Below are 15,046 nucleotides of genomic sequence, written 5' to 3'. Positions count from 1 at the left end.
AGTGGTTGTTCAAAACCCGGATATACTTGGGTTAAATCTTACCAGTGAAAACAACCAGGAGGTCTTTATTGTTAACATCTATGCCCGTGGCCTTCCTGGTGGGCGGAGCCCAAGAATTATTGACGATTTGGACTTCCTCCTAAATAACATTGGGAGGGATAAGTTCGTAGTCAAAGGTGGTGATCTTAATTGCACCTTCGAACCTTTACTGAGGGACGGTGAAGACATTTATGCGGAGGAAGATGTTATTTGGGAAGTGCCACACTTAGAACTTGATATAATTAAAAAGGGTACTGATGCGGCACTACAGTGGACAGGGTTCTGCCTTGAGGGGGGCATGAAAGCTGCGAATGGTCGCTCCCGTTCAGACAAGGCAGGGCGAGCAACCTTTGATAATGGCACCAGTACAAGCCGTTTTGACTATTTTCTTATTAGAATCGAGTACTGGTCGCTCATGGACGATATGCAGGTCTTGGATCGCCCAAAGAGCGACCATAACCCTCTGGCTTTAAGCTTAAAGTTGGGCAGTAAGATAGGATGCCCTAGAGCTAGGGAGTGCATTACAGCTGAGGCCCTCTTAACAAATGATACAAGAAGGGTTCGGTGGGGCAGGGTTATAGATGACCCGGTTACTTTACAAAGGGTCACAGCCGAAGTCTCATCAACTCTGAGTGCTATTAAGGCTCTGGGTAGTGCATCAGACATTGCCATACATATAGGCCCTTTGCATGATCAGCTTTTTCAAAACATGAAAGTTTTCTTTACCTAGGCCTTGATTCCGGGGAAACTCTCCATGCCTAAACCTGCAAGTAAATGGTATAACAAATCTTGCCGTCAGGCTCATAGTACTTTGGTTAAAGCTGTTAAGTCAAGAGAAAGACAAGAAATTAAGCTGACCAGGCATGCATATAAGAAGGTACAACGGGTGGCCAAGAGAGATTGGGAAGACAGTCGCTGGCAAGACTTATATGAGGCGGTTAGGTCTAACAACCAGGCCAAGTTTTGGCAAGTCCTGAGGTGGGGGGTGTGTATGGACTCCCAAGTCCCGGCGAACTTTGTTGCGGCGGAGGATTGGGTTGTACATTTCGCTTCCCAATTTAGAGCTCCTGAATTGGCAACTGGTGGTCTGTCAGTTGCCCTCCCCCAGTTACTACCTCCACATAGTAATTCTTTAGTGTTTACCAATAAAGATGCTGAGATGGCACTGGGACAGGTTCAAGCTGGCAAAGCTCCAGGCAGGGATTGTATCCCAGCCGATTTATTTAAATATGACCAGCTAAACTGGGTACCGTATATTACCATCTTAGCAAATGCCATAGCTCAAGGGGCAAATTTACCGAGGTCCTGGAAAGGGGCTGAAATCCTGCCTATTTTCAAAAAGGGGGATCGTTCAGCCCCGGGGAACTATCGGCCCATCAGCCTTATAGATGCGCTGCAAAAAATCATAGCCAGGATGGTGTTGGCCAAGATTCAGGACTGGATGACTGATGAGAACATTTTGTCCCCCATGCAGGCGGGTTTTAGATCAAGTATAAGCACTATAGATCAGGTTTTCAGATTTATTATGATATTTTGGAAGGTGGTGTTATTGGGGGGTGGGACAATATTCGCAGCTTTTGTTGACCTTAATTCAGCCTTCGATCTTGTCCACAGAGAAAAACTATGGGCTGCACTAGGACAAATGGGTATGCCGCACGACCTTCTGGATCTGGTCATCAGATTTCATGAAGATAACTTAGCGCAGGTAAGGTGGGGTTTGCAGGGGCAGGTCTCCGCGCAATTTCCAGTGACTCGCAGAGTCCGCCAAGGGTGTGTTTTGGCACCAACCCTGTTTTTGCTATTCATAAATCGAGTCGTACAGCATTTTTGATACTCCAACTGATGCCCCCTCCCTGGGTGGCTTCAAATTTCCCCTCCTCATCTTTGCAGATGATACTCTTATCCTGTCAAAGTCCCAGAAGGGTTTACAATTGGCAGTCAAAAAGTTTGAGGAATTTTGTGGGCTGAATGACCTTGTGGTAAACGTAAGTAAGACCAAATTCATGGTCTTTACCAAAGATAAGCTACAGATGGGGCACATCAGAATGAATGATACCGAGTTGGAGCAAGTTGAGGCTATGACCTATTTAGGGGTTATTTTAGGAAATAAGCTCAGTTGGAAACCACAGCTTGACGCACTCTGCCTAAAACTTGCCCATTTAACGGGGTGCTTAATCAAGGAGCAACTCACCTCCCTTACCAAGAGGATAGCGCCCGCACTTAAAATTTATAATGCAAAAATATGCTCCTCTATATTGTACGGGGCAGATCTTTGGGGTTTTTCTGATGTCTCGTCTTTGGCAAGAATTGAAAACAAGTTTCTTCGTAATCTGGTTGGCCTACCAAAATCAACTCCGATGAAACCTTTGCTACTCGATCTGGGTTGTAATGCAATCGACGATGTAGCTCGGTTTAGGATGATAGCCCTTTGGCGGCGCATCTGGTCAACACCGGAACTTGCCCCTTTTACTAATGGAATCTCAGACCTAAGATCAATTATTGGTTCGGGCAATATTCCATGGTTCCGAACAGTGAAATCTCTATTGGAGAAGATGGGTCTGAGTCAGCTATGGTTGTTTCCAGGGTCAAACTCTTTTCCTTCAAAAAAAGAATTTAAAGAATTATACTGGGCGACAATAAGATTTCAACTAGTAGTTCAGTCAGCATCTGGTTCCCTGACTGGTAGGTTTTTGGCCCACAAAATCGATCCCTTACTAGAAGATTATTGGGATGTAATCCTCAAGAGTCTGGATAGAAAATTGTATCACCAGTTTAGGGTCGGGTCATTACCTTTGAGATCATTCACAAGTAAATGGAGCGGACGGTCTGGTGAGTCCTGCCCCTGGTGTATTGAGAGACAGGAAACAATAGGTCATGTTTTATTCGCTTGTCCCGCTTACCAGGTGCCACGTCGCAAATGGTTAAAGCCAATCTGTATCAGGCTGGGTACTAGAGAGAGTAGGGAGGCGCTACGGTTCCTGTTGACTAACACCGCAGAGCCTGTGTCAGTGGGAGTAGCTAAGTTTCTAGGCTGGATGTGGATAATCAGAGCGAGGCACCTCAATTCTTAAATTAAAATGATGAATTATTAAGATTAGTAATTTTAACTTTGTATACGTCTTTCAAATGTTATTTAATCTAGTTTTAACTATCGTATTTATTTCCCCACAAAATGTTTCTTGCATCCTTTTTAGTCCCTTGTGTGATGAAATTTGTTATGTATTTTAGGGCCTTGTATGTTTTTAGTAGAATAATGCTGCTTTAGGTTGTGTATTGTGTGTTTTCGCCTGTCTTTTATGATGAAATATTTCGAAAATAAAGACGTATGAACTGAACTGAACTGAAATGGGATCATGTGAGGATCGGCCAACACAGATCAGTTAGATGGATGCTTACCTGTCACTTATGGTATTCGGATGTTATGTTAGACCAGACCAAGGTTTAAATTTAGCATGCATAAAAGAAAAATAAACAATTAACAGTATTTCCCCCGTGCTCCTTTTTCCGAGAACTAGACGCACTCCTAGGGACCCTTATCTGGGGGTCCGGACGTCGACGGATTGCACTAGCTAAACTGTAGCTGCCGCTGGATCAGGGAGGATTAGGAGCCCCCTCCTTTGAGGCATATTTCCCCGCCGCCCAGCTGCAATGGGTATCCCATTGGACTGCGGACCGGGCCGTGGGGGAGTTGACTAGAGCCACAGGACGGGTCCAGACACCGACCATACAGCGCATGCTGTTGCCAGGAGCAGCACCGCTCCGGGACAGGCCCCTTCAGTTGACAGTAGCGCACGCTTGCTTGACCCGGGTGCATTGACTGAACCACACATTGCCCCTGTATTCTCCTGCCCTGCCGCTGGTGGGATTCCCTAGGGGTTGGGCACACTATACAGAGCGGGTATTTAGACCATGGACAGACCAAACATTGACGGAAGTAATGTCGCTATACCTCAATGAGCAACTGCAGCCATTCACGGAATTGGCGGTAGGATGGGAGCTCCCCAGAGGGCAATTCCTCCTGCATCTGCAGTTTCTTGATGACTGCCGCAAGGCATTGCACACGATAGACACTGAACCTTCCACACACCCGGTGCTTCACACACTGCTACAGATGGGACCGGGACGGCATCTGGTTATCTGGATATACAAAGCATTACGAGCCCTCAACCCACTTACCCTGGAGCCCCTTCGGGAACAATGCGAAACTGAATGCTGCAGACAGCTTCCCGACAAAGAATGGGCCTGCGTCTTGGAATTCCCTGCCGTTTTAAAAACATACAACTGCACATACTGCACCGCACATACCTTACCCCTGAGTAGCTCCAGCAATACTATCCACATGGGTCTTTTACATGCTCCAGATGCCCTGAACCCAATGCCTCATTTCACCACATGTTTTGGGATTGTCCAGCACTCGATACTTACTGGGTCACGATCCACGCCACCCTTCGCTCAGTCACAGGGCTATCAGGTATTCACACCTGGCAGGCCTGTGCGCTAGGCATTTGCAAGCAGCACAAGAATAGGAAAGTGGAAACGCGCTTTGAGTCCCTGGCGCTCCTGCTAGCTAAAAGATGCATAGCAATGCATTGGAAGGCACCAGATGGACCCCCATTAGCGGCATGGGTGGGATTAGTCAAAAAACGAGGAGCAGCAGAGGAGGAGGTACTTCAGTCCTAAGAAGTTAAGGGAACACGCAAACACCCTATATCCATGTTGTGGGCTATTTTACTTCACTCCTTTGTGCAAGAAACCTCGGACGAGTCAGGGTCCCAGGAAAACCGTCCCCCTGCCACACAACCATGCCCCCGGGACTCTCTGAAGGGTCCCTCTGGGGAGAAAGCCTCGAATGGGTCCAGACAGGGAATCGGAGCTGGACAGTGCACGCAGCATTCTCCCTATGATATTGCCGACATCCCGCCCACGCAGGCGAGACATGAGACCTAACCAGACAGTGGTAACTAGGCGACTCTTCTTAGGTGATTAAACATTAGACACGGTGTACCTCCAGTTATATTACCCCGATTCTCCAGTTTAAACCATTGGCTGGCATATAGAACCATTTAATACACAGGGCTGAAGTTGAGAGCGATCACCCTACCATAGGCACGGCCTATTGACTACCATGCATGGGCTCATATCTAACCCTGCCTACCATTCTATAAAAATTGCATCCTGTATGACAATACCGGGTGTGACTTGTATTTAGATGTTACTGTAATCCATGACAAGATGTATAAATAATGGATGTTATGCTACATTCACAAAAGATACCAATGTACTGTTATTTGTTGAAAATGCCAATAAAAATGATTTTAAAAAAAAAAAACAATTGACAGTATAGTTTGTTCAGGGGATTTTCAGTATGTAATAAAAGCCTCACTCTATGATAAGCTGCACGGGTAGGGTTGATATACTTTGTGTGGCATACAGTGAAGTTGCCAAGGGCTAGTAAACAATCACAATGCTCCACCTTCCTGAATTTTAGGCTTGTGTTTCAAGTGTGGGCCAATAACTAGGAGAACAGCATATAACAACATGTATAGCCATTGGCGATGTGACTATAATGCTATTAGAACCTTCTAACCATTAAGGGCAGAATGTGCAATATGGCTCAAAAGACAAATAACGACATATTGTGCCAGGGAGCATACACCAACTAAAATAATCCTCCTATAATCCAGTTGTTTTCCAAAAAGTTGCCAGCAATGCAATATTCGTATATGCATTCAGTACTGAGTACGGATTGACAGTGACTTGTGAGTAAATTGTGTCCTGGACTGTTCAGTATTCCGTTTATTATCTAAAGTCACAAAACTTACCACCAACATAGAGTGGGGCATCACTGTTCAAGGTATAATGTTTTCCAAAATTATCCATCGTCATAGGGGCTCCTCCATCGATGGAAAGATTCACCATCTGGTCAAAGGTGACCAGCTCTACTGTGTGGAACTGGCCGTCATTGATTGTCTCTGCACTGGAAGACAAGAATTCAGAGGCATCATGACTCCTCTGCTAGCACAGCTTAAAAGATATGTACAAACTTAGGGAAGGAGTGGGGAGTCAAAGTAATGCCAGAACAAAGTCAACCAGGAGGAAAGCAAAGAAAGTATTATTTCAAATGAAATAGGTTATAAATCACCTGGTCAAATCATAAGGAATCCTACATTTTGTGTAGTCATGTACAGTTCTTGTGGATGCCTCACAAGATCAATAAAATATAAGCCACCAATTAAATTACATTTTCTGATAAATTTATTGAGTATACATCAAGAGGCATAGGTAATACCTAAACTATTGCTTAGGTTACTTTTCAAGACAATCTCGTTGTGTAATGAATTAAAGGGTGACAACATGACAATTAAGTAGCAACTTTAATCAGTTTACATTGTTGCCCCAACAATCCGGGCAAGGACACCCTAGATGTACAACCCACTCTCTAGGACAGCAACCAACTGCCAGCCTTCTGGATCAAAACTCTGATGCCGAAGAGCTAAAAAATGATGAGAACAAGCTATCAAAAACTCCAGTGGCGTTCTGTTAATAGTTAAGGCGGTGATCTAAACATTTTTCCGTAAGCTATTTTAATCTTCATGACATTGTTGGCAGAGTCCTGCAATATGATTATGTTTTTAAGACCGGAACTCAATAAAAGAAACTGTAAGCTTTGTTTTTTTTACTTAAAACTTTCATAGGTGACTTGTAGTTACCGTTCTGCCCACCTTCCCTTCCCCAATAGAGAACTCCTCAGTTCTTTCTCCTTCAATGCCTCCCTTCCAGCCAATATAGCTGCTTCACCGTTTGTTCATCAGTATGAGCAAGTACCAATGGTAAATAAATACATATATATAGAAGCAGTAGTCAAAATATTTAGTAGGACCAGATCGTGTTTTTTTTTAGGCTAGGACTATGGAGTTTCGGGGGCAGATTTACAAGAAACTGACGCATCTGTAGAGATGGGTCAGTTTCCCTGCGCCAGCCTGCGAAACCCTTGCGCCATCATGAATGTTCTGTATTTACAATACAGCGCACCATGGTACAAGGATTGACAGATGCGTCAGAAATTCTGACAAATCTGTTGGCGAAAAAGTCATGCATTGCTGGAGTTGTGTCGCAAGCACGACGCACCTCCATCAATGCACGCGGTGGCTTATTCCCAATACACTGCATCTCTCCTTACGCCTGCTTCAAGCAGGCATATCGCTTTGACGCAGTGGAGTCCTAGAAGTGGCGCAATGAAATCTTGTAGATTTCACTGCATCACTTTTAGGAGGCTTTCCTGCGTGGGAACGCCCACCCTGCAAACATTATACCTGGCGCAGTTATAATGTGATGCAGGGCTTTACAACCTGACGCATCTCCCTAGATGCATCACATTGTAAATTGGCTGCATTTTTTATGTCGCCGCTGTGTTAATAAAGTGACGCAACAGCGGTGCAAAAGTGTTGCAAGGGCTATGTAAATCTGAACCCTATGTTTCCTGGAGCCTGGCTGAAATCATTTTTCACTCCAGTGAGGACAGTTAGTTCATTTTGGATTAGACACCTAGTGGCAACCTGAAAATCGGCTGTGGCTCACATTTGTAAAATTACTGGGGTGGTAAGAGATAACTAGGTTTGATAAGCAAAGGATAGGGGTTAGTGAATGTATCAAGGCCAAGTTGAGGTGAGGTTTATCAGAATGAAAGAAGCACATGCAGTCTTCATCACCAGTGGACTAATAGTCTTTGTCTCAGTGTTGAGGCAATACCAGCATTGCAACTACATGTCTTCTATATCTTTACAGCAAGCCAAACACGATAACACACAATGAATGACAAGCATTTACAATGCAACGGTTTCGCCTTTGTAAAAGTTAGAGCTATTGGCATTGTAAATGACAATATTTTTATTTATGTGTTGGTTTTGAAAACCTATAAATAAATGGCATTGTCATTTACAATGCCAATAGCTGGAAACAATTGTTTGTTAAATCTTGCCAATTATCAAGCCGATAATGTGTGGGCATCCCAAGGCATCTTCACCATCAATCAACCAGGATCAAATAAACATCTGCAAACAGTTGCGAACCTTCAATACATATACACAGGGTGTGATGTTTTACCTGGAGAGTTTGGCTGCTGAAAATAACTAGATTCTCTGGATGAAACTATGAGAAAAACATTTGGGAATCGATGCAGAAAACACTTATTACACGTATCTGGAATATTTCCTACCCCTAGAGTTACCAACGTCCAACATATAGGTAGCTCCACGGCAGGGGGAAATATTAGGCTGAAAACCACCCAACTGGGATTCCCGCATTAAGTAACATTCCAGAACTTCTTCTATTCAGAAAAATGGTGTCAAACTGATTATTTAAAAAACAGTTGCTTGCAGTGTTTAATTTTTGCTAGGTTTAATTAGTTCTCCAAAATTTTTGAAATTTTGATTTTTCTAAATACGATTTGTTGTCTTATTTCTCTAGCTTTGAATTTGTCTAGCTGTGCCCCGCAATGTGTCGAGTATAAGAAATTCTAAAGCAAACAGTGTGAAGTAATTACAACAATGGAAAGGTATCGAGTGCAAGAGCCAATATATAAAGCGGTGCAGTGCCACATTCCCCTCACCCTCAGCGCTGCAGCCCCACTATTCAGCAGTGATTCAGAAAAGGGGGTGGTGATGAACAGAGTGTCTGAATTAAGCAGACCACTCTTACCCAGTCCAAAGATCAGGGCTTGATCCATCACCGTTATTTAGCTCACTGACCCATCCCAGCTCAGAACCTGGCTATATGCAAATTAGTCTGTCCCTGGCCCAGTGCATCATGGGAACAGGGCAGACCAAACTACCAAGCCAATTCTTCACCAGAAAGGAGACAAGCTACCGGGGACCGGTTTCTGGCATATCAGCCTCGTCGGCCCGGCTTGCTTGAATCCTGATGGAGCAGTGAGCAAGGGACTCATGTCTGAGTATACCCTGCCACACCTATAGTGGCCAGTGTCAGTCCCCGGCTTTCACTCTTTAGCACGGCCAGAGATTTACCCCCACAGCAGTGTGCCAGGCTGACTCTTCCAGCAGCCTCCAGAGCCCCCTGCCCACTGCCCTGGGTTATCTGCGCTGCAGGTCTCCTGCCTGAGTCCCCAGCAGACCCCAGCATCACTCACTCAGCTGTACCCCATTCTCTCTCAGCAGTCACTCTCTCTCCCAGAAGTCCCCCAAACTTAGTGCGCCAGCAGGGCCAAGAGCTCGCTCCCTAGCAACCTGAGTCCCCCGGCAGTGCAGTATTCTCACTGACCCAGCAGAGCCCGCAGTCTCACTCTGCAGTGCACCTCCATCCTCTCTGTCAGAGCAGGGACCACAGCCTACCCCCTCCTCAGAGCAGTGCCACTTTAATGCACGCTGCAGTGTCCTTATTTGCCTTTACGCTTACTCTGAGGATGGTGCTCTATCACTACACGCACCCTACAATATCTGTGCCCCAGCCTCCTGATCATAATGTGTTCCGAGCCGGTCACTCCGCAAAACTGCTATACCAGAAACCTCAGCCTGACTTTGCAGCTCGAGGAGCAAGCCTTTTTCACCAGAGAATCAAGTCCTGCGTCATCTGTGGCTGCGGGTGCCTGGAAGGTCACCCAGGACGGGAAAGGACGCTGAAGGAAGAAATTGCACGGGAGCCAAAAGAACATATTCAGTTTAAACACCGCGTTGCTGTCTGCGGTTAGTTCACCCACTTGTAAGCTGAACACCGGACAGTGCACCATGCCTAGAAATAGAAATACTCTGACCCTCACTCACCCGGTGCCCTCGCCGCCATCTTCGCCCAGTAAAACCTGCAGGAACTGCAGTTGAGGCTGAGACGTAATAGTGTGGAACGTCATTTCCGCCGAAGTGAGCCACCGGAGAAAGAGCACTAGAATGTCAACGTGTGAATGGTGTTAACATGCTGGCTGGCGGTCATCTTACGAAGGGAACGCTTTGGCGTTTCTGAGCCCATAGGTTGGTGAACTTCTTTTTTCATTGATGAGCCACTTACTCTATAAACAACGGGGCTCTGCTTTGAAATAATGTTTAAAACACCATTATGAGCAGCCAGGATTACGACATTCACCCATCACCAAAATACACAACGGTTTGAGTGAGGTGCAGGATGTTAAACTCGTGTGTAAGGAAACGTACGTAAGCAGGGTGAAAGTGATGCAGAGCGAGGGATAGCGAACCACTTTACGGAAGGTGGGGCTACATCTATAGAACGATCTAGAAAATATTAGAATTTGCGAGAATGATCAGGGTCGGAAACTAAAACCAGGCTTAATAAACATGTGTAAACCGACCAACGTTTTCATTATCTCACGGCCCGCCCGGCCATTGTGTCGGGTGTTAAAGCGGACCACGCCATGAAGGCTACTGCCCGGCCGCCATCTTCAGAGAACTGACCAAAAGAAACCTAAAAAAAAAAAAAAAAACACCGCCCACCGCCGCATGACGTACGAAAAGGGGTGGGATGAGTAAAAATCGCTGGAACGCCCACGAATCTGCTCCGGCAATGACGGACAGATCGCTCTTCCAATGGCTAGCCTCCATTTATGGAGCTAGCCAATGGAAGAGCAGGCGGGACAAAGCCCCCGTACTGTTCTGACATTAGATTTCGCCTGTGCGAACGCTGCTGCGGAGCGAATCGCCAGGCGAAACCTAAAAAATTACTGTCCTGCATCCATGGTCATTTCTCGTTCAATGTCCTGATTAAAGGTTAGCTGGATTGTTATCTCCAGGGAGATACCACTCCATTAGATCACATCTGACCCCAGATTTCTTAAGTGCAGGAACACAGTACCTCATATTACTGGTCAGAGAAACCTGGCTGTAATTTGCGTCAGGCTCAGACAGGAAGATGTGCCTGGCCCCCACCTGACCCCTTCTACAGTACTGGGTGAGCATGGAATTCCCTCTTTGCTGACCCACAATATACCAGATTCACAAACAAATCCAATACCACCCTCCCACTGCCTACCCACCCAACACAAGTTAAAAAATGCAGAATTTATTCGGATCCCATGCATAATTTGACCTGGAAAAACATAGGCAGCATGTTACTACTCATTTTATATATATTAACTCAGAATGCCAGGATTTAATTCAGAAGATATCAACCTGAAACATGGTTTCCAGCCACACAGAATCCAAACACTTAAATCACATTGCATATTACCTGTAGATAGCAGAGCTGGGGAAGCTTCCTGGGTCGTAGCTGACCCGAACATGACCCTGGTACAACTCCACTGCCATGTGGTCATTGTCTCCATTGTAAAGCAAGATTCCATTGTCTTCAGCGGTTGAAACCTACAGTAATAGAAAACTCATGTAAAACATAGCCACAGTGTGAAACAAGCATTGGCATAGCCAATAGGTCTCGCCTTTGTGACCTTATAAGTGTTTAGCCATGCAACAGTTAGGGTTGTTGCACCAAGGATATCGTGCTGGATAATTAAATACTTATAAGGTCCCAAAAGCGAGACCTATTGGCTATGCCAATGCTTGTTTATTTTTACTTTTGAGTTCGTTCGCGTTTCACTTTTATAGTTATTTTTTATTTTTACAAATTATTATAGAATTATTTTAATGTTCCTCTAGTCTATCTCGAACACGCAACATCGAGAGGTAAGGCGGCGGTGAGGGCAGGAAAGCGAGGGAGTGAGTGGAAGGGGACTGTTTAGGGTGGGAGAGCAATAGAGACGAGAGTGAGTAGATCGATGAGAGCGGTGTGGGAGAGAAAGGTGAAGAGACAGTGTGGGTGACAACGGAAGGGACAAAGAGTAATAGACGGAGAGGCACTTTTATAGTTATTTTTTATTTTTACAAATTATTATAGAATTATTTTAATGTTCCTCTAGTCTATCTCGAACACGCAACATCGAGAGGTAAGGCGGCGGTGAGGGCAGGAAAGCGAGGGAGTGAGTGGAAGGGGACTGTTTAGGGTGGGAGAGCAATAGAGACGAGAGTGAGTAGATCAATGAGAGCGGTGTGGGAGAGAGAGGTGAAGAGACAGTGTGGGTGACAACGGAAGGGACAAAGAGTAATAGACGGAGAGGCACAGAAAGGACCCAGGAGAGGAAGCGAGGGTCACAGGAAAAAGAAAGATAATTGTGGTGTGTGTGCGAAAGAGAGTTGAGAGCGAAGATGCGGGAAGAGGAGCGGGGAACACACAGACGTCGAGAGATTGAGGGGTGACAAAGAAAGAGTGCGTGAGGGACAGTAAGAGGAAATGTGAGGATGAGAGAGAGTCTAGAGAAAGAGGAGGCTGTCAAAGTGAAAGTACGGCCGGCGGAGGGCATTGATATGGGGAGGGGGGAGGAGAAATGCGACACGGCGGGCAGGGGAGGGGGCGGAGCGGCATGAGGGTGTGAAGCAGCAGGGGCCTTTGAAGTGAAGCTAAGCTTCACTTCAAAGGTGTGGGAGGAGTGCTGCTGGTGATTGACTGGCGATTTGATGATGTGCACGCGCATTGACCTAAAAGCGCACGGGCACAGCATCAAATCGCCAGTGGAATCGCCAGTTAGGTAAACTCTCGATAAGCCCCTATATATCTCGCTCCCGCTCAATGCGCATGCGCATTGAGATAGGTTGCTCGACCTAAAAAGGATGCAAGGTGCCCAATCAGTAAGGCATTTTCTGTTAAGTCATGTAATTATCCCACCAGAAAAAAGATACAGGCATATCTTGTAACACACCTGCAAAGTAATATTTGCCCGTGGCCAGTTCTGAAGGTCAGTGAATTGCAGGTAAGTGTCCCGGTCCACAAAGTTGACACTCAGCAGCTTTTCACACTTTGCCCCACCAAATCCTTGTAGGCACTGGCAAATGGCTCGGTTCCCAAGGTCAACACATTTGGCCCCATTTTGACACTCTGCCAGTTCGCATGGACTTGGTGATATGGAGGCACGTGGCAGCATCTCACAAAGTTGACCACTAAAAAATAAACACAAAATGTACAATCAGAATGTAAGGACTACCAGATTCTTTTTTTTCCAAAGATGCCACCTAGTAATGCCTCTCCAGTCTCTTGAACAAAATGTAGTGTGTCTCACTGGGTGGAGACCAGCTTTTTAATTGTTAAACTGGGAAACCCACAATGAATAAAGAGAAAACATGCTGCCTCTTCCAATGAGATTGGTTTATTTTTCAAGGTTGAGGATTCAGATCCACACACAATCCGAGCTACAACTTTCCAGATATACAAACGTCCCTGTCTGATTAACTCACTATGGGGGTGATTTATATTTTGGCGGTATGTATACTCCATTGTGACAATGACAGAGTATTTTTACCGCCAACTTGAAGGTTCACCTGCTCGATTAAAATGCGGGTTGACTTTCAGTTTGGTCCTGGCGGTGAATACTCTGTCAACGTTGTGGTAAAATGTCTCTGATGGCCTTGGGGGAGTAAGGGCCGTCAGAGAAATGGCTACATGTCCACCCGCCAAATTTAGATGGGCGGACTTGTAGTCATTTTTTACGGTTACTTACCGCCAGGTAAAACCTAGCGGTAAGGAACAGTAAAACATTATAATGCTCCCCCCACCATGGTCAACAGCATTATATGTTTTCTTTACAAAAAGAAAAAAAGAATACTCTTTGCCTGTATGGTGGTCATTTATAAATTAGTCGGGCAGTCCCTATGCCATGAGGACGGAGTAATTTACTCCATCCCCATGGCGGAATGGCAGGCTGCATGCCTATATATAAATCACCACCCAAATCTTGCCCATACTGTTTTGTAAAACATTTTTGGAAAAACTATTTAACAGAATTACACCAAACCTAGTAAAGATATCCCTCAGAGTAATGATCTAGGACCAGATGTGACAATTTGCTCACAGACTTTTTGAGAATCGAATAGTGTTCTCAAAAGTAGTATTTTGTGACACAACCTATGTACTAATAGGTCGGTTCACAAAATACCAAATCGCAGTGGGTCGCAATTTGACTTGCTTAATGAATATCAATGAATAACCATTTCTCTACTGATGAGGGAAGTTATCCCGAAACCCGAGCCATGTCTCGGGCGATACCCAAAAACCCGGGACATGTATCGGGTCTAGAGATTCATCAGTCCAACAAGTACCGACTTGCACCCACCTGGGTGATCCACTATTGAACTACAAGTACCAGAATCCCGAGGGGCAATCCGGAGGAGGGGCTACCGGTGTGCGCTCCATTGCGGTGGTTTCTATTAATTGGCTCCCTTGAGCTTTGAGCCAACGGGCTCCTGGATGCTGCCCTGCGTGCCGGTTCGGGCATCGAGGCCATTGACGGTTGTTTGGCGGCCTTCTCCTCCACCCCTAACCATTTCTCTACTGATGAGGGAAGTTATCCCGAAACCCGAGCCATGTCTCGGGCGATACCCAAAAACCCGGGACATGTATCGGGTCTAGAGATTCATCAGTCCAACAAGTACCGACTTGCACCCACCTGGGTGATCCACTATTGAACTACAAGTACCAGAATCCCGAGGGGCGATCCGGAGGAGGGGCTAGCGGTGTGCGCTCCATTGCGGTGGTTTCTATTAATTGGCTCCCTTGAGCTTTGAGCCGACGGGCTCCTGGATGCTGCCCTGCATGCCGGTTCGGGCATCGAGGCCATTGACGGTTGTTTGGCGGCCTTCTCCTCCACCCCTAACCATTTCTCTACTGATGAGGGAAGTTATCCCGAAACCCGAGCCATGTCTCGGGCGATACCCAAAAACCCGGGACATGTATCGGGTCTAGAGATTCATCAGTCCAACAAGTACCGACTTGCACCCACCTGGGTGATCCACTATTGAACTACAAGTACCAGAATCCCGAGGGGCGATCCGGAGGAGGGGCTAGCGGTGTGCGCTCCATTGCGGTGGTTTCTATTAATTGGCTCCCTTGAGCTTTGAGCCGACGGGCTCCTGGATGCTGCCCTGCGTGCCGGTTCGGGCATCGAGGCCATTGACGGTTGTTTGGCGGCCTTCTCCTCCACCCCTAACCATTTCTCTACTGATGAGGG

General features: G+C 46.1%; 1 protein-coding gene across 1 annotated transcript in view; it reads right to left on the bottom strand.

Annotated features, from left to right (window-relative positions):
- SLIT1 (slit guidance ligand 1) overlaps nucleotides 1–15,046 on the bottom strand; it is an 899,254-nt gene that overhangs the window by 25,737 nt on the left and 858,471 nt on the right. The window contains exons 32-34 of the mRNA XM_078643589.1: nucleotides 12,746–12,983; nucleotides 11,227–11,357; nucleotides 5,862–6,016 (exon numbers count right to left, since the gene is read on the bottom strand). Coding sequence (XP_078499715.1) covers nucleotides 5,862–6,016; nucleotides 11,227–11,357; nucleotides 12,746–12,983 — 524 coding nt within the window. The remainder of the gene's footprint in view (nucleotides 1–5,861; nucleotides 6,017–11,226; nucleotides 11,358–12,745; nucleotides 12,984–15,046) is intronic.

This window comes from Lissotriton helveticus, chromosome 5_1 (assembly GCF_964261635.1).
Source record: "Lissotriton helveticus chromosome 5_1, aLisHel1.1, whole genome shotgun sequence".
Lineage (NCBI taxonomy): Eukaryota > Metazoa > Chordata > Amphibia > Caudata > Salamandridae > Lissotriton > Lissotriton helveticus.
This window is presented reverse-complemented; position numbering and strand designations above follow the sequence as displayed.